The 23,118-nt window shown below is 42.2% G+C and overlaps 2 protein-coding genes across 2 annotated transcripts; one reads left to right on the top strand and one right to left on the bottom strand.

Annotated features, from left to right (window-relative positions):
* Positions 1-1,446: 1,446 nt before the first annotated feature.
* Positions 1,447-2,748, bottom strand: LOC138364200 (uncharacterized). Its single transcript, XM_069323524.1, has 2 exons — positions 2,725-2,748; positions 1,447-2,511 (listed from the first exon to the last, which is right to left on the bottom strand). The coding sequence occupies exons 1-2, from the start codon at positions 2,746-2,748 to the stop codon at positions 1,447-1,449; spliced, it is 1,089 nt and encodes a 362-aa protein (XP_069179625.1).
* Positions 2,749-17,128: 14,380 nt separating this feature from the next.
* Positions 17,129-21,093, top strand: LOC123772924 (uncharacterized). Its single transcript, XM_069323523.1, has 3 exons — positions 17,129-17,134; positions 19,876-19,992; positions 20,206-21,093. Exons 1-3 carry the CDS (start codon positions 17,129-17,131, stop codon positions 21,091-21,093), a joined length of 1,011 nt encoding a protein of 336 aa, XP_069179624.1.
* Positions 21,094-23,118: the final 2,025 nt, after the last annotated feature.

The raw sequence follows: 23,118 nt of genomic DNA, 5'->3' as shown, positions 1-23,118 counted from the left end.
AGTTAGGGAGGATATTATCACCACGTACAAGATTCTCAGAGGAATTGACAGGGTAGATAAAGACGGGCTATTTAACCCAAGGGGCACACGCACTAGGGGACACAGGTGGAAACTGAGTGCCCAAATGAGCCACATAGATATCAGAAAGAATTTTTTTAGTGTCAGAGTAGTTGACAAATGGAATGCATTAGGAAGTAATGTGGTGGAGGTTGACTCCATACACAGTTTCAAGTGTAGATATGATAGAGCCCAATAGGCTCAGGAACCTGTACACCAGTTGATTGACAGTTGTGAGGCGGAACCAAAGAGCCAGAGCTCAACCCCGCAAGCACAAATAAGTGAGTACACACACACACACACACAAATATGTGAGAAGAAAGAGAATCGAGGGAGACGGTAGAGTGAGGGATGGTGGGGAGGGGAAAGGGATGGTGGAGGGGGGGGGAATGGTGGGGATCACGAGGGGGACAGGGGAGTGGGGAATGCTTGAAAGGATGGGGGGACGGGGAAGTGAGGAATAGTTGGGAGGACAAAGGGACGGGGGAGGGGGGAATAGTGGGGAGGATTGGGAGATAGGGGAAGGTTGCTGAGCCACAGCAACGTGTGGCCGGGTACAGCTAGTTACATATACACACACACACACACACACACACACAGTAAGGGAAAAATTAAAACTATCGGGAGAAAACGCCAAACCGTTACGACTATAGCACTTGGAAGGGATCAGGATAAAGATTTAGGATGGGAACGGGGGAAGGAAGATGAAGGGTGATGTGGTCATTTATCAACCGCCGGGTCATACTACACACGAACATTAACTATACGTTGACCCCGCGTCAGTGCGGAGTGATCTCCTCTGAGTGCGGCAAAGAACGCACTTCGGCTCCTGTAAGTAATTGTCCCCGAACCACAGTGTGTATGGGGCCCCTTAAACGGCTCCATATTAAAACTATAGACCGGACCAAATTTCTGGAAGTGAGATAACACCTCCTTCCGGGTACGTCTGAAGGAAACATTGGACACATAAATTACGTGATTCTTACCGTCATGCTTAGCCTACATTTTGTCCTGATCCGGGATGTATTCTGCCACGGCAAAGGGAGTGCATTCCCCAAGCGCTAGTGTGGAGAAGGTACAACTAAGAACACTCTCAAAGGCATCCCGACTGGTATAAATTACAAGCGCCTCTTGGCAGCGCACGATGGCTCCGTTTTTCCCTAACTTCTCTCTGTACTCAATATCAAACTTCTGAACTCTCTGAATTTTGTCAAGGAAATTTTTTACGTATTCAGGAGAGAGGCTGTGGTGGATGTTGCATATTCTCACGATAAACTGAGGGACGATAAGGTCTCGAATTTTGCGTTGCTCTGCTATTGATGGAATTATGACATTGACGTCATCGTCCTCGTCACTATCATCATTGGTGACATCATTACTGATGTCGGCCTACGTACATTCAGACGAGCCGGTGACATCCTTGTCACTATATCTCTCAGTTCCCTCCTCATCCTTCTCTCCTGCATGATCCTCCTCCTCAGTTCCCTCCTCATTCTTCTTCTCAGTTCCCTCCTCATTCTTCTTCTCAGTTCCCTCCTCATTCTTCTGCTCAGTTCCCTCCTCATTCTTCTCATCAGTTCCCTCCTCATTCTTCTGCTCAGTTCCATCCTCATTCTTCTGCTCAGTTCCCTCCTCACTCTTCTCCTCAGTTCCCTCCTCATTCTTTTCCTCAGTTCCCTCCTCATCCTTCTCTCCTGTCTGGTCCTTCTTCTCAGTTCCCTCCTCATCCTTCTCCTCAGTTCCCTCCTCACTCTTCTTCTCAGTTCCCTCCTCATCCATCTCCTCAGTTCCCTCCTCATCCTTCTCCTCAGTTCCCTCCTCATTCTTTTCCTCAGTTCCCTCCTCATCCTTCTCCTCAGTTCCCTCCTCATTCTTTTCCTCAGTTCCCTCCTCATCCTTCTCCTCAGTTCCCTCCTCATCCTTCTCCTCAGTTCCCTCCTCACTCTTCTTCTCAGTTCCCTCCTCATCCATCTCCTCAGTTCCCTCCTCATTCTTTTCCTCAGTTCCCTCCTCATCCTTCTCTCCTGTCTGGTCCTTCTTCTCAGTTCCCTCTTCATTCTTCTCCTCAGTTCCCTCCTCACTCTTCTTCTCAGTTCCCTCCTCATCCTTCTCCTCAGTTCCCTCCTCATCCTTCTCCTCAGTTCCCTCCTCATTCTTTTCCTCAGTTCCCTCCTCATCCTTCTCTCCTGTCTGGTCCTTCTCCTCAGTTCCCTCCACACCATGATGGCGCTGTGTCTGTCTTCCCAACGTCACCTGCCAAACAATCTGGATCAGCATAACTATGCCAATTGCAGGTATCGAAATATCCCACTGAGAAGTGCCACCATTGTGGCTCACTGGCACCTCTCCAACCTGCCGGAGGAACACCTTCAGGCCCTCCACTTGCTGGGTTACTTGTCGGTGTCCTAGGAATGACCCGACTGGTGGCACCCAGTACCAGAAGGACTCCACCTCCTAGTCAACGAAAAGTGCCAAGTCACACCGTGGAACTGTCGGACGTTGAAACATCTTTGTTACTAAACTTTGGACCAGACTCAGACTATTGCGAGTCTGCCATCCAATTACCTGCTACCGTAGCAGGAAACGATGGGCGTCTGCTTCGTTTTTCTGCTATCCAAACCACAAATGTAAACACAACACCGCCAGAAGCACCTAGAAAAAAATCACCTTACACATGCGTAATCCAGACATTTTGCCAATATAAAAGTTAGGAATAGAGACAGCAGAAAGCGAGAGACCATGGTGATATTGTATGACAGATGCCAACAATATAGTCAGGTTGGAATTTCACCAGAAAATCTAAACTGAAAGGTTTAGGATGTGACAACAACGGTGGTGGTGATAGTGACACGTTCTTATGTCTGGAAATATGTGCAAAAGCTGCCGAGGAACATAGTGGAGGAGTCAGTAGGCAGGAAACGCTCGGGTGTAACAAGTGATTCAGCTTCAACTACCTTCTCAACTAAGAGTGGATGACGCAGTGTGTTAGGGAGTCCACTGTGTTGCAGCCAAACAGTAGAAGTATTGCCTTGCTTCCAGCGGCGTCAATATTAGTGTTGGCAACACTGGGGCATAGTGAACATTGGTGAGTCATTACTAGAACACCGGGGCATAGTGAACATTGGTGAGTCATTACTAGAACACAGGGGCATAGTGAACATTGGTGAGTCATTACTAGAACACCAGGGGCATAGTGAACATTGCTGAGTTATTACTAGAACACAGGGGCATAGTGAACATTGCTGAGTCATTACTAGAACACCGGGGCATAGTGAACATTGCTGAGTTATTACTAGAACACAGGGGCATAGTGAACATTGCTGAGTTATTACTAGAACACCGGGGCATAGTGAACATTGCTGAGTCATTACTAGAACACCGGGGCATAGTGAACATTGCTGAGTCATTACTAGAACACAGGGGCATAGTGAACATTGGTGAGTCATTACTAGAACACCGGGGCATAGTGAACATTGCTGAGTTATTACTAGAACACAGGGGCATAGTGAACATTGCTGAGTTATTAGTGAAACACAGGGGCATAGTGAACATTATTTAGTTACTAGTGGAACACAGGGGCATAGTGAACATTGGTGAGTTATTAGTAGAACACAGGGGCATAGTGAACATTGCTGAGTTATTAGTGAAACACAGGGGCATAGTGAACATTGCTGAGTCATTACTAGAACACTGGGGCATAGTGAACATTGCTGAGTTATTAGTGAAACACAGGGGCATAGTGAACATTGTTAAGTTATTACTAGAACACAGGGGCATAGTGAACATTGTTAAGTTATTACTAGAACACCAGGGGCATAGTGAACATTGTTAAGTTATTACTAGAACACTGGGGTGTAGTGAACATTGTTAAGTTATTACTAGAACACAGGGGTGTAGTGAACATTGTTAAGTTATTAGTAGAACACAGGGGTGTAGTGAACATTGTTAAGTTATTACTAGAACACAGGGGTGTAGTGAACATTGTTAAGTTATTACTAGAACACAGGGGTGTAGTGAACATTGTTAAGTTATTAGTAGAACACAGGGGTGTAGTGAACATTGTTAAGTTATTAGTAGAACACAGGGGCGTAGTGAACATTGTTAAGTTATTAGTAGAACACAGGGGCATAGTGAACATTATTAAGTTATTAGTGAAACACAGGGGCATAGTGAACATTATTTAGTTACTAGTGGAACACAGGGGCATAGTGAACATTGGTGAGTTATTAGTAGAACACAGGGGCATAGTGAACATTGGTGAGTTATTAGTAGAACACAGGGGCATAGTGAACATTGCTGAGTCATTACTAGAACACAGGGGCATAGTGAACATTGCTAAGTTATTACTAGAACACAGGGGCATAGTGAACATTGGTGAGTTATTACTAGAACACAGGGGCATAGTGAACATTGCTGAGTCATTACTAGAACACAGGGGCATAGTGAACATTGCTGAGTCATTACTAGAACACAGGGGCATAGTGAACATTGCTGAGTTATTACTAGAACACCGGGGCATAGTGAACATTGCTGAGTTATTACTAGAACACTGAGGCATAGTGAACATTGCTGAGTTATTACTAGAACACCGGGGCATAGTGAACATTGCTGAGTTATTACTAGAACACAGGGGCATAGTGAACATTGCTGAGTCATTACTAGAACACCGGGGCATAGTGAACATTGCTGAGTTATTACTAGAACACAGGGGCATAGTGAACATTGCTGAGTCATTACTAGAACACAGGGGCATAGTGAACATTGCTGAGTTATTACTAGAACACAGGGGCATAGTGAACATTGCTGAGTTATTACTAGAACACCGGGGCATAGTGAACATTGCTGAGTTATTACTAGAACACAGGGGCATAGTGAACATTGCTGAGTTATTACTAGAACACCGGGGCATAGTGAACATTGCTGAGTTATTACTAGAACACAGGGGCATAGTGAACATTGCTGAGTTATTACTAGAACACCGGGGCATAGTGAACATTGCTGAGTTATTACTAGAACACAGGGGCGTAGTGAACATTGTTAAGTTATTACTAGAACACAGGGGTGTAGTGAACATTGTTAAGTTATTACTAGAACACAGGGGTGTAGTGAACATTGTTAAGTTATTAGTAGAACACAGGGGCGTAGTGAACATTGTTAAGTTATTAGTAGAACACAGGGGTGTAGTGAACATTGTTAAGTTATTAGTAGAACACAGGGGCGTAGTGAACATTGCTAAGTTATTAGTAGAACACAGGGGCGTAGTGAACATTGTTAAGTTATTAGTAGAACACAGGGGCGTAGTGAACATTATTAAGTTATTAGTGAAACACAGGGGCATAGTGAACATTGCTGAGTCATTACTAGAACACCGGGGCATAGTGAACATTGCTGAGTTATTACTAGAACACAGGGGCATAGTGAACATTGCTAAGTCATTACTAGAACACAGGGGCGTAGTGAACATTGTTAAGTTATTAGTAGAACACAGGGGCGTAGTGAACATTGCTAAATTATTTGTAGAAACACAGGGGCATAGTGATTATATCTAAGTTATTAGTAGAACACAGGGGCGTAGTGAACATTGCTAAGTTATTAGTAGAACACAGGGGCATAGTGATTATATCTAAGTTATTAGAAGAACACAGGGGCATAGTGAACAGTCACATTGCCTCTTGATTTATGTTAATCCGCTTCCTATGGTCAGTCGGCCTCTGTTGTTCAGAGAAGACCGTAGTATTTGTTCTGTCACCAGGTGTGTGTTGAGTCCTGCCCGTAATCTGTCACCAGGTGTGTGGTGAGTCCTGCCCGTAATCTGTCACCAGGTGTGTGCTGAGTCCTGCCCGTAATCTGTCACCAGGTGTGTGCTGAGTCCTGCCCGTAATCTGCCACCGGGTATGTGCTGAGTCCTGCTGATAAATGTGTATATATGTATATATATATATATATATATATATATATATATATATATATATATATATATATATATATATATATATATATATATATATATATATATATATATGTCGTACCTAGTAGCCAGAACTCACTTCTCGGCCTACTACGCAAAGCCCGATTTGCCTAATAAGCCAAGTTTTCATGAATTAATTGTTTTTCGGCTACCTAACCTACCTAACCTAACCTAACCTAACTTTTTCGGCTACCTAACCTAACCTAACCTATAAAGATAGGTTAGGTTAGGTTAGGTAGGGTTGGTTAGGTTCGGTCACATATCTACGTTAATTTTAACTCCAATAAATTTTTTTTACCTCATACATAATGAAATGGGTAGCTTTACCATTTCATAAGAAAAAAATTAGAGAAAATATAATAATTCAGGAAAACTTGGCTTATTAGGCAAATCGGGCCTTGCATAGTAGGCTGAGAAGTGCGTTCTGGCTACTAGGTACGACATATATATATATATATATATATATATATATATATATATATATATATATATATATATGTGTGTGTGTGTGTGTATATCACGAAAATAAACACGTGATTAAGAATGTGACAATGTCAGACCACGAAGGAAAAATGAAACAGGAAATTTCCTTAAGTACTTTCGTATATTAAATACATCTTCAGAAGGTGTATTGATAAATGTTTGCCATTCTTAGATGTGCTTATTCATAGGGAAAACTCTTCATTAAAGTTTAGTGTTTACAGAAAACCTACGAACAATTTATCTTATGTTCATTATTTTTCAGGGCATAAATACAATGTAAAAAAGTCAATTTTTTCTTCAATGTATCTAAGAGCTCTTCGAGTTGTGAGTCCAGAATTCTTAGATGAAGAATTTAAGAATATTGATTCGATTGGTCTTAAGCTTTGTTACCCACTGAATTTTTTGGAAGTTTGTCGTAACAAAGCTCGTCGTACATATTATAATAATGTATGCAGTGAAAGGACTAGCCCAAAGAATGTGTTTTGTTTACCATATTTCTCTGGGTTTGAGAATATTGTCAAAGCCTTGAAACTTTTTAATATAGATGTAATGTTTAGCTACGAAAACACTGTTGGTAAGCTATTAGTAAGGAACAGCCCTCGTAGTGATAATTGCGTCATTTATAAAATACCTTGTAAGGAATGTAATAAGTTCTATGTCGGGCAAACTTCTAAAGATTTAAAATGTAGAATATCGCAACATAAATACTCTGTAAGACATGGCCAATTATCTAATGCTTTGTTTGTGCATTTGTCAGAAAAAGCTCACCAAATTGATTGGGAGAGTGCGTCTTCAATAACAAATTGTAAAAGCACCTATATCAGAAACATAATTGAATCCGCTTTGATACAGATCACCAAAGAAAGTAATTTGAATATTAGCAGTGGTCTATATAACTTAGATCCATTTCTAATAGATCAGCTAAAGGGCGATTTAAGTAGAATCATTGAAAAACATTTGTCTCACTAATTTATTGTATATATTTACCTCTTTATGTTATAATTACCTATGTATTATGCTTGTATGTCTGCTGTATCAGATGGGCCATTGGGCTACATCGGATGGGCCAATTGGGTGCATCTGATGGGCCAATGGGCCTTCTGCGTTGTCCAAGTATTGTACCTCACCTTACTTCACCACTCCTTCCTGCCTATTTATACCCATCACTCGATCTGTAAAATGACCTTCTGAAGATGTATTTAATATACGAAAGTACTTAAGGAAATTTCCTGTTTCATTTTTCCTTCGTGGTCTGACATTGTCATATATATATATATATATATATATATATATATATATATATATATATATATATATATATATATATATATATATATATATATATATATATATATATATATATATATATATATATATATATATATATATATATATATATATATATATATGTGCAATAATTGGCTGTTGATTGCTGGTGTTGACTTCTTGATGTGTAGTGCCTCGCAAACGTCAAGCCGCCTGCTATCGCTGTATCTATCGATGATTTCTGTGTTGTATATATAGTGAACATACTATATAGTGAACATTGCTAAGTTATTAGTAGAACACAGGGGCATAGTGATTATATCTTAGTTATAAGAAGAACACAGGGGCATAGTGAACAGTCACATTGCCTCTTGATTTATGTTAATCCGCTTCCTATGGTCAGTCGGCCTCTGTTGTTCAGAGAAGACCGTAGTATTTGTTCTGTCACCAGGTGTGTGCTGAGTCCTGCCCGTAATCTGTCACCAGGTGTGTGCTGAGTCCTGCCCGTAATCTGTCACCAGGTGTGTGCTGAGTCCTGCCCGTAATCTGTCACCAGGTGTGTGCTGAGTCCTACCCATAATCTGTCACCAGGTGTGTGCTGAGTCCTGCCAGTAATCTGTCACCAGGTGTGTGCTGAGTCCTGCCCGTAATCTGTCACCAGGTGTGTGCTGAGTCCTGCCCGTAATCTGTCACCAGGTGTGTGCTGAGTCCTGCCCGTAATCTGTCACCAGGTATGTGCTGAGTCCTGCTGATAAATGTGTATGTATATATATATATATATATATATATATATATATATATATATATATATATATATATATATATATATATATATATATATATATATATATATATATATATATATATATATATATATATATATAACTGAAAACTCACACCCCAGAAGTGACTCGAACCCATACTCCCAGGAGCAAACGCAACTGGTATGTACAAGACGCCTTAATCCACTTGACCATCACGACCGGACATAATGAGGTGATAGCCGAGGCTATTTGAACCACCCCACCGCCGGCACTCGGATAGTAATCTTGGGCATAGCATTCTACCAAATCACCTCATTCTTTGGGGCACACGTGAGGAACACAAATGCGAACAAGCCTGAATGGTCCCCAGGACAATATGCAACTGAAAACTCACACCCCAGAAGTGACTCGAACCCATACTCCCAGGAGCAAACGCAACTGGTATGTACAAGACGCCTTAATCCACTTGACCATCACGACCGGACATAATGAGGTGATAGCCGAGGCTATTTGAACCACCCCACCGCCGGCACTCGGATAGTAATCTTGGGCATAGCATTTTACCAAATCACCTCATTCTTTGGGGCACACGTGAGGAACACAAATGCGAACAAGCCTGAATGGTCCCCAGGACAATATGCAACTGAAAACTCACACCCCAGAAGTGACTCGAACCCATACTCCCAGGAGCAAACGCAACTGGTATGTACAAGACGCCTTAATCCACTTGACCATCACGACCGGACATAATGAGGTGATAGCCGAGGCTATTTGAACCACCCCACCGCCGGCACTCGGATAGTAATCTTGGGCATAGCATTTTACCAAATCACCTCATTCTTTGGGGCACACGTGAGGAACACAAATGCGAACAAGCCTGAATGGTCCCCAGGACAATATGCAACTGAAAACTCACACCCCAGAAGTGACTCGAACCCATACTCCCAGGAGCAAACGCAACTGGTATGTACAAGACGCCTTAATCCACTTGACCATCACGACCGGACATAATGAGGTGATAGCCGAGGCTATTTGAACCACCCCACCGCCGGCACTCGGATAGTAATCTTGGGCATAGCATTTTACCAAATCACCTCATTCTTTGGGGCACACGTGAGGAACACAAATGCGAACAAGCCTGAATGGTCCCCAGGACAATATGCAACTGAAAACTCACACCCCAGAAGTGACTCGAACCCATACTCCCAGGAGCAAACGCAACTGGTATGTACAAGACGCCTTAATCCACTTGACCATCACGACCGGACATAATGAGGTGATAGCCGAGGCTATTTGAACCACCCCACCGCCGGCACTCGGATAGTAATCTTGGGCATATCACCTCATTATGTCCGGTCGTGATGGTCAAGTGGATTAAGGCGTCTTGTACATACCAGTTGCGTTTGCTCCTGGGAGTATGGGTTCGAGTCACTTCTGGGGTGTGAGTTTTCAGTTGCATATTGTCCTGGGGACCATTCAGGCTTGTTCGCATTTGTGTTCCTCACGTGTGCCCCAAAGAATGAGGTGATTTGGTAAAATGCTATGCCCAAGATTACTATCCGAGTGCCGGCGGTGGGGTGGTTCAAATAGCCTCGGCTATCACCTCATTATGTCCGGTCGTGATGGTCAAGTGGATTAAGGCGTCTTGTACATACCAGTTGCGTTTGCTCCTGGGAGTATGGGTTCGAGTCACTTCTGGGGTGTGAGTTTTCAGTTGCATATTGTCCTGGGGACCATTCAGGCTTGTTCGCATTTGTGTTCCTCACGTGTGCCCCAAAGAATGAGGTGATTTGGTAAAATGCTATGCCCAAGATTACTATCCGAGTGCCGGCGGTGGGGTGGTTCAAATAGCCTCGGCTATCACCTCATTATGTCCGGTCGTGATGGTCAAGTGGATTAAGGCGTCTTGTACATACCAGTTGCGTTTGCTCCTGGGAGTATGGGTTCGAATCACTTCTGGGGTGTGAGTTTTCAGTTGCATATTGTCCTGGGGACCATTCAGGCTTGTTCGCATATATATGTATATATATATATATATATATATATATATATATATATATATATATATATCGCATTTGTGCATAGTAGGCTGAGAAGTGCGTTCTGGCTATTAGGTACGACATATATATATATATATATATATATATATATATATATATATATATATATATATATATATATATATATATATATATATATATATATATATGTCGTACCTAGTAGCCAGAACACACTTCTACGCCTACTTTGCAAGGCCTGATTTGCCTAATAAGCCAAGTTTTCCTGAATTAATATATTTTCTCTAATTTTTTTCTTATGAAATGATAAAGCTACCCATTTCATTATGTATGAGGTCAATTTTTTTTTATTGGAGTTAAAATTAACATAGATATATGACCGAGCCTAACCAACCCTACCTAACCTAACCTATCTTTATTGGTTAGGTTAGGTATGGTAGCCGAAAAAGTTAGGTTAGGTAGTCGAAAAACAATTAATTCATGAAAACTTAGCTTATTAGGCAAATCGGGCCTTGCATAGTAGGCTGAGAAGTGCGTTCTGGCTATTAGGTACGACATATATATATATATATATATATATATATATATATATATATATATATATATGTCGTACCTAGTAGCCAGAACTCTCTTCTCAGCCTACTATGCAAGGCCCGATTTGCCTAATAAGCCAAGTTTTCAGGAATTAATTGTTTTTCGACAACCTAACCTACCTAACCTAACCTAACCTAACTTTTTCGGCTACCTAACCAAACCTAACCTATAAAGATAGGTTAGGTAGGGTTGGATAGGTTCGGTCATATATCTACGTTAATTTTAATTCCAATAAAAAAAATTGACCTCATACATAATGAAATGGGTAGTTTTATCATTTCATAAGAAAAAAATTAGAGAAAATACTATATATATATATATATATATATATATATATATATATATATATATATATATATATATATATATATATATATATATGTCGTACCTAATAGCCAGAACGCACTTCTCTGCCTACTATGCAAGGCCTGATTTGCCTAATAAGCCAAGTTTTCATGAATTAATTGTTTTTCGACTACCTAACCAAACCTAACCTAACTTTTTCGGCTACCGAACCTAACCTAACCTAAAAAGATAGGTTAGGTTAGGTAGGGTTGGTTAGGTTTGGTCATATATCTACGTTAATTTTAACTCCAATAAAAAAATATTGACCTCATACATAATGAAATGGGTAGCTTTATCATCTCATAAGAAAAAAAATTGAGAAAATATAATAATTCAGGAAAACTTGGCTTATTAGGCAAATCGGGCCTTGCATAGTAGGCCGAGAAGTGCGTTCTGGCTACTAGGTACGACATACATATATATATATATATATATATATATATGTCGTACCTAGTAGCCAGAACTCACTTCTCAGCCTACTATGCAAGGCCCAATTTGCCTAATATGCCAAGTTTTCATGAATTAATGTTTTTTCGTCTACCTAACCTACCTAACCTAACCTAACCTAACTTTTTTTGGCTACCTAACCTAACCTTACCTATAAAGATAGGTTAGGTTTGGTTAGGTAAGGTTGGTTAGGTTCGGTCATATATCTACGTTAATTTTAACTCCAATTAAAAAAAATTGACCTCATACATAGTGAAAAGGGCAGCTTTATCATTTCATAAGAAATTTTTTTTAGAAAATATATTAATTCAGGAAAACTTGGCTTATTAGGCAAATTGGGCCTTGCATAGTAGGCTGAGAAGTGAGTTCTGGCTACTAGGTACGACATATATATATATATATATATATATATATATATATATATATATATATATATATATATATATATATATATATATATATATTATATATGTAGTACCTAGTATTGCTTTCTTACGCAACACATTAAGGAACCAACACGGGAAAACAATATTTTAGATTTAGTGTTAACTAACAGGGAAACACAAATTAATGACATCAAAATAGGGAGTGAGCTAGGGAACAGTGATCACAAAGAAATCAGATTTAGCATAGAATGGAATAGACCTGTAGGAGAAAATTCTGTTAAAGTGCCAGATTTTCGAAAAGCTGATTTTAATAGCCTAAGAAATTTTTTGGGTCAAATTGATTGGAAAATCTTGGGTATGGGGTGTGGGCCGGTCTTGGAGCTAGACATGAACCCAGCGATAGGTGACTTAAATGGGGATTTCGATGTGGATTCAATATATAACTTATTTAAAAATATTCTAAACAAAGCACAGGAACGTAGTATACCATACAAATTGAATAGATCGAATACTAATGACCCAAAGTGGATAACAAAAAATTTAAAGAACCTTATAGGTAAAAAGAGAGCTTGGTACAAAAGGATTAAAAATGGGGAGGTCACTTTAGAACAGGAATTCGTACAACTGGTTAGAAATGTTAAAAAAGAGATAAGGAAAGCAAAAAGAAACTATGAAGTTCGCATAGCAGGGCAAGCAAAGACAAATCCTAAAGGGTTTTTTCAGTTATATCGTACTAAGACTAGGGAAAGGATAGGTCCATTAAAAACTGAGACAGGTCAAATAACAGATAGTGATGAAGAGATGAGTAGTATTTTTAATAAATATTTTGTTTCTGTATTTACTAAAGAGGAACTTAACAATATGCCTTCATCTGAACAAGTCTATGTGGGTGGGGACGAGGACAGGTTGACGAGTTTAGCAGTTACCAGGGAGGATGTTCTTAAACAAATAGTAAAACTCAAACTAAACAAATCCCCAGGGCCGGATGAAGTGTTTGCCAGGGTGCTTAAAGAATGCAAAGAGGAGCTTTGTGACCCACTGTCAACCATATTTAATAAATCAATAGAGTCAGGCAGAGTGCCAGAGTTTTGGAAAGTTGCTAATGTGATACCAGTTTTTAAGAAAGGAGATAGATCACTTGCGTCTAACTATCGACCAATTAGCCTAACGTCTATTGTGGGAAAGTTACTCGAATCTATAATAGCAAATAAAATTCGTCTTCATCTTGAAAAACATAAATTAATAATTGAGTCGCAACATGGTTTTATAAATGGCCGTTCATGTTTAACAAATTTGTTATCTTTTTATTCTAGCATTGTCGAGGCAGTTGATAGTGGTAAGGATTGCGATGTTGTGTACCTTGACTTTAGCAAAGCTTTTGATACAGTGCCACATGAAAGACTGATTAAAAAGATAGAGTCTCATGGTATTGGGGGTGCTATATTAAGCTGGATTAGGGCATGGCTATACCAAAGGAAACAGAGAGTTAGTATAAATGGAATCAAGTCAGAGTGGGAAAATGTTGTAAGTGGGGTGCCTCAGGGCTCTGTCCTGGGACCTCTGTTGTCTGTAATATATATAAATGATTTAGATTCAGGTTTGAGTAGCAACATTTGCAAATTTGCCGATGATACGAAAATCGGTAGGGAAATTAATTCGGAGGAGGACTCACTATCACTTCAAGTTGATCTAGATAGGGTTTTGAAATGGTCAAAGGATTGGCAGATGCAGTTTAATGCTGATAAATGTAAAGTTCTGAGGTTAGGTAATGATGATAGAGTTACAAGATACGAGCTAGATGGTGTTGAGATTGCGAAGTCGGATTGCGAAAGGGATCTGGGAGTTATGATTAGTAAGAATTTAAAACAAAAGGATCAATGCATAAATGTTCGTAATAAGGCAAATCGGACACTTGGATTTATTAATCGCAGCGTTAGTAACAAGACACCTGGTGTGGTTCTCAAGCTATATCTTGCTCTAGTTAGGCCCCATTTAGATTATGCAGTTCAGTTTTGGTCGCCATATTATAGAATGGATATAAATTCACTTGAACGTGTCCAGCGTAGGATGACTAAGTTAATTCCCCAAATTAGAAATCTTTCATATGAAGAAAGATTAACAAAGCTTAAGTTGCATTCACTGGAAAGGCGAAGAGTTAGGGGTGACATGATAGAGGTTTACAAGTGGGTGAATGGACATAACAAAGGGGATATTAATAGGGTATTAAAAGTATCAACACAAGGCAGAACACGAAACAATGGGTATAAATTGGATAAGTTTAGATTTAGGAAAGACTTGGGTAAATACTGGTTCAGTAACAGGGTTGTTGATTTGTGGAACCAATTACCGCGTAACGTGGTGGAGGTGGGGTCCCTCGATTGTTTCAAGCGCGGGTTGGACAAGAATATGAGTGGGATTGGGTGGTTATAAATAGGAGCTGCCTCGTATGGGCCAATAGGCCTTCTGCAGTTGCCTTTGTTCTTTGCAAACATGACAACTCTAGTTGGAATGTCGAATCCTAATCAACATTGCACTTTAATAAGAGCAACTGGACCGGCTGATGGGGCTTGCACTTGCAAGCTATGCTGCAGATCCTCCCCATAATTGTTGCAACAACCGGACATCACAATTACCGGAAACCACTATGTTATGATCTCAGCCTGCAGGAGAAACGAGTCTCCCTCCTTGAGAGTTATTCATAAAGCCTGACCTGATTAGAAGGTCTAGCAAATATTAAGGTGGTAACACATATGTAAAATAGTTGCTTGGATATATATAACAATTTGAGATTATGGGCAATAAAGAAGAAAACAGATAAATGACTGGTTAGGAGATGTGGACATTTTGCTGGAGGCGTGAGGCTCGCTTCGGGAGGGCTTTGACCTCACTTGAGTGCCAGACATCGCAGGGGGAAAGCCGCGCTCCGTTGAGCTCCCGTCAGAAGGGAACCCCTAGTGATATATCTCGAAGAGAAGAGAAGTGTGCAGACGTACCAGCTGTGGAATCGAGCTGGGGAAGTGTGATCTCAAGTCCTGGGCGATGAGAAGTGTTTATTAAACCGCCCAGAGGCATTATTGTGGGCCGTGGAAGCGCCCTGACCAAGCTTCGTCAGAGGGAGGAGCGCCCTCGACCAGACAATCTGTGGTAAGCACGATATACGCATTTCATAGTGATTGCTTGTAGTTGGTCGTGTGCCCAGCGACAGTAGCAATGTTTATTGATAAGTTGGACATGTTTTAATAAGGCAGAAAGCCTGAAATAAAAGAGTGGAGAGGGAGGAACATGGAGCGACATCCGTCTCCTCTGAGCGCTGGCAGGCAACTGAGGGAGCCAGGCTCCTGACGGCGAAGGACTCTCCCAGTGTGACTCACACCCGCCAGGCGAGGTGGAGTATGGACCCACCCAAAATGGGGGAGTCCACTCTCACTGTATGTAGAGGACAGAAAGAGGTTTGAGGCAAACATATTGTGTGATTATTTTTGTTTATGTGTTAAAGGAGAAACATTTTTATTGGAGTGTCGATGGGTTGCAGGTTTGTCTTTGGGGAAGAAGTTGCTGAGAACTTCGAAGCCAGCAGAGATGAAGTAGTTGATGAGACTCCAAGGTAGTGGAGGAGAGGACCTCGAGCTGTGAGGAGAAGCAGTGAAGAGGAGTGTCACGTGCTTCTGTAGAGGTGGTGAAGCACCATAGTTGCTCGAGGGAACTTCGTGGTGTAGCAGCCAAGAGAGCTGTGGAGGACCCTAGCAGAAGGGTGAAGCACCGTAGTTGCTCAAAGAAACTTCATGGTAGCAGCCTGGAGGAGCTGCAGAGGATCCTGGTAGTTAAGCCCAGAAGAACCTGAAGATCAGGGTAGTGAACTTCCAGAGGTGGAAGGGAAGTTCAGGTGGATTACTTGTAGGGAGTTGATAGTGTTTGGTTGTCATTAGCGTGCAAGACGCAGTGAGAGGTGAGTGACTGTTTGCATTCTTATGTCAAGGAGTGTTTTACACTGAAGTTTAGAGTTACAGTCGTAGGCTGGATTACCTATAGACGTATGCGTTCTAGGACTGATAGAGTGATCGATTGATCATTGTTGTGTATCAATAAACATTTATACTGATATATGTTATTGCATTCAAATGCTGATTTTCTTTGTATACATTTATAGATACATATATATATTCTCTTGCTGATAGTGCAACAGTGTATGTAGACTTGATCAACTTGAGGAGGTTGATAGTATCAGGTGGTGAACCAGGAGATAGGATACCACTTGATAAGCTGATGATAGAGTTCTGATGGTGTTGGAGTGCAACCTGATTGTAATAATATAGAGTATAGGATTCATTATTATTATATGTGTGTATGTATTGTGTATGTGCTTTGTCCAGTAAATGTATTCAAATTTGCTGGTATTTCCTAGTGAGACTTCCCCATGAAATAGTACAGAAGGAGAGAGAGAGAGAAAGAACCAAGAGCCACTGCTGTGGACAGGGTAAAAGCTAATACTAATAAGTCAAAAGAGGATTGAGGAGATCATATCACCTAAGGAGAGAGTGGGGAGTCACAACGGCTCGTGTGGGTGTGTTCACGTGACAACGAGGCTGAGTGTTGGAGCCGCATCCCCTAAATGTGTGACGTTGAGCCCCTCTCCAAGAGCCAGAAGCGCCTAGTGAAGTGTCAGCACTCTACCGAGTTGTGGGTTGGGTTGTCCGTAAAGGAGGAACACGACGACAACACCACCAACACACAAACTATAATACACTACCTACAGAAGATGTTCAGTTTGCCTTCTGAGAATTCAGGCGTGAACAATGCTCCATGAAGGTAAGTTTGTGTTAAAGAGGTAAGTTAAGGAAATTATCAGGAGAAAGAACTCAGACCATACCGACTATATATCACTTGGAACATATATGAGAATAGGAAATAGTGTGCACCTACATGGAAACTCGGGGACTGAACGCCGACCAGCAAGAAGCGAGACCGTCCCTCTATCGTCCTGGAACATTGTACTCGGTAAGAAGTGACAGATTATGGGCAGGTCTCTGTACACACCTGGTGACAGATTACAGGCAGGACTCAGCACACACCTGGTGACAGATTACAGGCAGGACTCAGCACACACCTGGTGACAGATTATGGGTAGGACTCAGCACACACCTGGTGACAGATTACGGGCAGGAATCAGCACACACCTGGTGACAGATTACGGGCAGGACTCAGCACACACCTGGTGACAGATTACGGGCAGGACTCAGCACACACCTGGTGACAGATTACGGGCAGGACTCAGCACACACCTGGTGACAGATTACGGGCAGGACTCAGCACACACCTGGTGACAGATTACGGGCAGGACTCAGCACACACCTGGTGACAGATTACGGGCAGGACTCACCACACACCTGGTGACAGATTACGGGCAGGACTCAACACACACCTGGTGACAGAACAAATACTACGGTCTTCTCTGAACAACAGAGGCCGACTGACCATAGGAAGCGGATTAATATAAATCCAGAGGCAATATGACTGTTCACTATGCCCCTGTGTTCTTCTAATAACTTAGATATAATCACTATGCCCCTGTGTTCTTCTAATAACTTAGATATAATCACTATGCCCCTGTGTTCTTCTAATAACTTAGATATAATCACTATGCCCCTGTGTTCTAGTAATAACTTAGCAATGTTCACTACGCCCCTGTGTTCTACTAATAACTTAGATATAATCACTATGCCCCTGTGTTTCTACAAATAATTTAGCAATGTTCACTACGCCCCTGTGTTTCTACAAATAATTTAGCAATGTTCACTACGCCCCTGTGTTCTTCTAATAACTTAACAATGTTCACTACGCCCCTGTGTTCTACTAATAACTTAACAATGTTCACTACGCCCCTGTGTTCTACTAATAACTTAACAATGTTCACTATGCCCCTGTGTTCTACTAATAACTTAACAATATTCACTATGCCCCTGTGTTCTACTAATAACTTAACAATGTTCACTATGCCCCTGTGTTCTACTAATAACTTAACAATGTTCACTATGCCCCTGTGTTCTTCTAATAACTTAACAATGTTCACTATGCCCCTGTGTTCTACTAATAACTTAACAATGTTCACTATGCCCCTGTGTTCTACTAATAACTTAACAATGTTCAATATGCCCCTGTGTTAAACTAATAACTAAATAATGTTCACTACGCCCCTGTGTTCCATTAATAACTAAATAATGTTCACTACGCCCCTGTGTTCCACTAATAACTAAATAATGTTCACTATGCCCCTGTGTTCCACTAATAACTAAATAATGTTCACTACGCCCCTGTGTTCTAGTAGTAACTTAGTAATGTTCACTACGCCCCTGTGTTCCACTAGTAACTAAATAATGTTCACTATGCCCCTGTGTTCCACTAGTAACTAAATAATGTTCACTATGCCCCTGTGTTCTAGTAGTAACTTAGTAATGTTCACTATGCCCCTGTGTTCCACTAGTAACTAAATAATGTTCACTATGCCCCTGTGTTCCACTAGTAACTAAATAATGTTCACTATGCCCCTGTGTTCTAGTAGTAACTTAGTAATGTTCACTACGCCCCTGTGTTCCACTAGTAACTAAATAATGTTCACTATGCCCCTGTGTTCCACTAGTAACTAAATAATGTTCACTATGCCCCAGTGTTCTAGTAATAACTTAGCAATGTTCACTATGCCCCTGTGTTCTAGTAATGACTCAGCAATGTTCACTATGCCCCTGTGTTCTAGTAATGACTCAGCAATGTTCACTATGCCCCTGTGTTCTAGTAATAACTCAGCAATGTTCACTATGCCCCTGGTGTTCTAGTAATGACTCACCAATGTTCACTATGCCCCTGTGTTCTAGTAATGACTCAGCAATGTTCACTATGCCCCGGTGTTCTAGTAATGACTCAGCAATGTTCACTATGCCCCAGTGTTGCCAACACTAATATTGACGCCGCTGGAAGCAAGGCAATACTTCTACTGTTTGGCTGCAACACAGTGGACTCCCTAACACACTGCGTCATCCACTCTTAGTTGAGAAGGCAGTTGAAGCTGAATCACTTGTTACACCCGAGCGTTTCCTGCCTACTGACTCCTCCACTATGTTCCTCGACAGCTTTTGCACATATTTCCAGACATAAGAACGTGTGACTATCACCACCACCGTTGTTGTCACATCCTAAACCTTTCAGTTTAGATTTTCTGGTGAAACTCCAACCTGACTATATTGTTGGCATCTGTCATACAATATCACCATGGTCTCTCGCTTTCTGCTGTCTCTATTCCTAACTTTTATATTGGCAAAATGTCTGGAACACGCATGTGTAAGGTGATTTTTTTCTAGGTGCTTCTGGCGGTGTTGTGTTTACATTTGTGGTTTGGATAGCAGAAAAACGAGGCAGACGCCCATCGTTTCCTGCTACGGTAGCAGGTAATTGGATGGCAGACTCGCAATAGTCTGAGTCTGGTCCAAAGTTTAGTAACAAAGATGTTTCAACGTCCGACAGTTCCACGGTGTGACTTGGCACTTTTCGTTGACTAGGAGGTGGAGTCCTTCTGGTACTGGGTGCCACCAGTCGGGTCATTCCTAGGACACCGACAAGTAACCCAGCAAGTGGAGGGCCTGAAGGTGTTCCTCCGGCAGGTTGGAGAGGTGCCAGTGAGCCACAATGGTGGCACTTCTCAGTGGGATATTTCGATACCTGCAATTGGCATAGTTATGCTGATCCACATTGTTTGGCAGGTGACGTTGGGAAGACAGACACAGCGCCATCATGGTGTGGAGGGAACTGAGGAGAAGGACCAGGCAGGTGAGAAGGATGAGGAGGGAACTGAGCAGAAGAATGAGGAGGGAACTGAGAAGAAGGACTAGACAGGAGAGAAGGATGAGGAGGGAACTGAGGAAAAGAATGCGGGAACTGAGAAGAAGAGTGAGGAGGGAACTGAGAAGAAGGACCAGACAGGAGAGAAGGATGAGGAGGGAACTGAGGAAAAGAATGAGGAGGGAACTGATGAGAAGAATGAGGAGGGAACTGAGGAGAAGAATGAGGAGGGAACTGATGAGAAGAATGAGGAGGGAACTGAGGAAAAGAATGAGGAGGGAACTGATGAGAAGAATGAGGAGGGAACTGATGAGAAGAATGAGGAGGGAACTGATGAGAAGAATGAGGAGGGAACTGAGGAAAAGAATGAGGAGGGAACTGATGAGAAGAATGAGGAGGGAACTGATGAGAAGAATGAGGAGGGAACTGAGGAAAAGAATGAGGAGGGAACTGATGAGAAGAATGAGGAGGGAACTGAGGAGAAGAATGAGGAGGGAACTGATGAGAAGAATGAGGAGGGAACTGAGGAAAAGAATGAGGAGGGAACTGATGAGAAGAATGAGGAGGGAACTGATGAGAAGAATGAGGAGGGAACTGAGGAAAAGAATGAGGAGGGAACTGATGAGAAGAATGAGGAGGGAACTGAGGAGAAGAATGAGGAGGGAACTGATGAGAAGAAAGAGGAGGGAACTGAGGAGAAGAATGAGGAGGGAACTGATGAGAAGAATGAGGAGGGAACTGAGGAGAAGAATGAGGAGGGAACTGATGAGAAGAATAAGGAGGGAACTGAGGAGAAGAATGAGGAGGGAACTGATGAGAAGAATGAGGAGGGAACTGAGGAGAAGAATGAGGAGGAGGATCAGGCAGGAGAGAAGGATGAGGAGGGAACTGAGAGATATAGTGACAAGGATGTCACCGGCTCGTCTGAATGTACGTAGGCCGACATCAGTAATGATGTCACCAATGATGATAGTGACGAGGACGATGACGTCAATGTCATAATTCCATCAATAGCAGAGCAACGCAAAATTCGAGACCTTATCGTCCCGCAGTTTATCGTGAGAATATGCAACATCCACCACAGCCTCTCTCCTGAATACGTAAAAAATTTCCTTGACAAAATTCAGAGAGTTCAGAAGTTTGATATTGAGTACAGAGAGAAGTTAGGGAAAAACGGAGCCATCGTGCGCTGCCAAGAGGCGCTTGTAATTTATACCAGTCGGGATGCCTTTGAGAGTGTTCTTAGTTGTACCTTCTCCACACTAGCGCTTGGGGAATGCACTCCCTTTGCCGTGGCAGAATACATCCCGGATCAGGACAAAATGTAGGCTAAGCATGACGGTAAGAATCACGTAATTTATGTGTCCAATGTTTCCTTCAGACGTACCCGGAAGGAGGTGTTATCTCACTTCCAGAAATTTGGTCCAGTCTATAGTTTTAATATGGAGCCGTTTAAGGGGCCCCATACACACTGTGGTTCGGGGACAATTACATACAGGAGCCGAAGTGCGTTCTTTGCCGCACTCAGAGGAGATCACTCCGCACTGACGCGGGGTCAACGTATAGTTAATGTTCGTGTGTAGTATGACCCGGCGGTTGATAAATGACCACATCACCCTTCATCTTCCTTCCCCCGTTCCCATCCTAAATCTTTATCCTGATCCCTTCCAAGTGCTATAGTCGTAACGGTTTGGCGTTTTCTCCCGATAGTTTTAATTTTTCCCTTACTGTGTGTGTGTGTGTGTGTGTGTGTATATGTAACTAGCTGTACCCGGCCACACGTTGCTGTGGCTCAGCAACCTTCCCCTATCTCCCAATCCTCCCCACTATCCCCCCTCCCCCGTCCCCCCATCCTTTCAAGCATTCCCCACTCCCCTGTCCCCCTCGTGATCCCCACCATTGCCCCCCCCTCCACCATCCCTTTCCCCTCCCCACCATCCCTCACTCCACCGTCTCCCTCGATTCTCTTTCTTCTCACATATTTGTGTGTGTGTGTGTGTGTGTGTGTGTGTGTGTGTGTGTGTGTGTGTGTGTGTGTGTGTGTGTGTGTGTGTGTGTGTGTGTGTGTGTGTGTGTGTGTGTGTGTGTGTGTGTGTGTGTGTGTGTGTGTGTGTGTGTACTCACCTAGTTGTACTCACCTAGTTGTGCTTGCGGGGGTTGAGCTCTGGCTCTTTGGTCCCGCCTCTCAACCGTCAATCAACAGGTGTACAGTTTCCTGAGCCTATTGGGCTCTATCATATCTACACTTGAAACTGTGTATGGAGTCAGCCTCCACCACATTGCTTCCTAATGCATTCCATTTGTCAACCACTCTGACACTAAAAAAGTTCTTTCTAATATCTCTGTGGCTCATTTGGGCACTCAGTTTCCACCTGTGTCCCCTAGTGCGTGTGCCCCTTGTGTTAAATAGCCTGTCTTTATCAACCCTGTCGATTCCCTTGAGAATCTTGAATGTGGTGATCATGTCCCCCCTAACTCTTCTGTCTTCCAACGAAGTGAGGTTCAATTCCCGTAGTCTCTCCTCGTAGCTCATACCTCTCAGCTCGGGTACTAGTCTGGTGGCAAACCTTTGAACCTTTTCCAGTTTAGTCTTATGCTTGACTAGATATGGACTCCATGCTGGAGCCGCATACTCCAGGATTGGTCTGACATATGTGGTATATAATGTTCTGAAAGATTCCTTATACAAGTTTCTAAAGGCCGTTCTTATGTTAGCCAACCTGGCATATGCTGCTGATGTTATCCTCTTGATATGAGCTTCAGGGGACAGGTCTGGCGTGATATCAACCCCCAGGTCTTTCTCTCTTTCTGACTCTTGAAGTATTTCATCTCCCAAGTGATACCTTGTATGTGGTCTCCTGCTTCCTACCCCTATCTTCATTACATTACATTTGCTTGGGTTAAACTCTAACACCCATTTGTTCGACCATTCCTGCAGCTTGTCCAGGTCTTCTTGAAGCCTC

Source organism: Procambarus clarkii, chromosome 12 (genome assembly GCF_040958095.1).
Source record: "Procambarus clarkii isolate CNS0578487 chromosome 12, FALCON_Pclarkii_2.0, whole genome shotgun sequence".
Taxonomy (NCBI): domain Eukaryota; kingdom Metazoa; phylum Arthropoda; class Malacostraca; order Decapoda; family Cambaridae; genus Procambarus; species Procambarus clarkii.
The sequence above is the reverse complement of the archived record's forward strand: the minus strand, read 5'-3'. Positions and strand labels throughout refer to the sequence as shown.

What these genes read in the sequence shown, in the direction of transcription:
- LOC138364200 (XM_069323524.1), bottom strand. Translation starts at nt 2,748, where the DNA reads ATGTCTGGATTACGCATGTGTAAG. An exon ending in CTGGATTACGCATGTGTAAG is followed by an intron (nt 2,512 to 2,724) that starts GTGATTTTTTTC and finishes TTCGTTGACTAG; the next exon opens with GAGGTGGAGTCCTTCTGGTA.
- LOC123772924 (XM_069323523.1), top strand. An exon ending in GGCAGGTTGGAGAGGTGCCA is followed by an intron (nt 19,993 to 20,205) that starts GTGAGCCACAAT and finishes AAGAAGGACTAG; the next exon opens with ACAGGAGAGAAGGATGAGGA.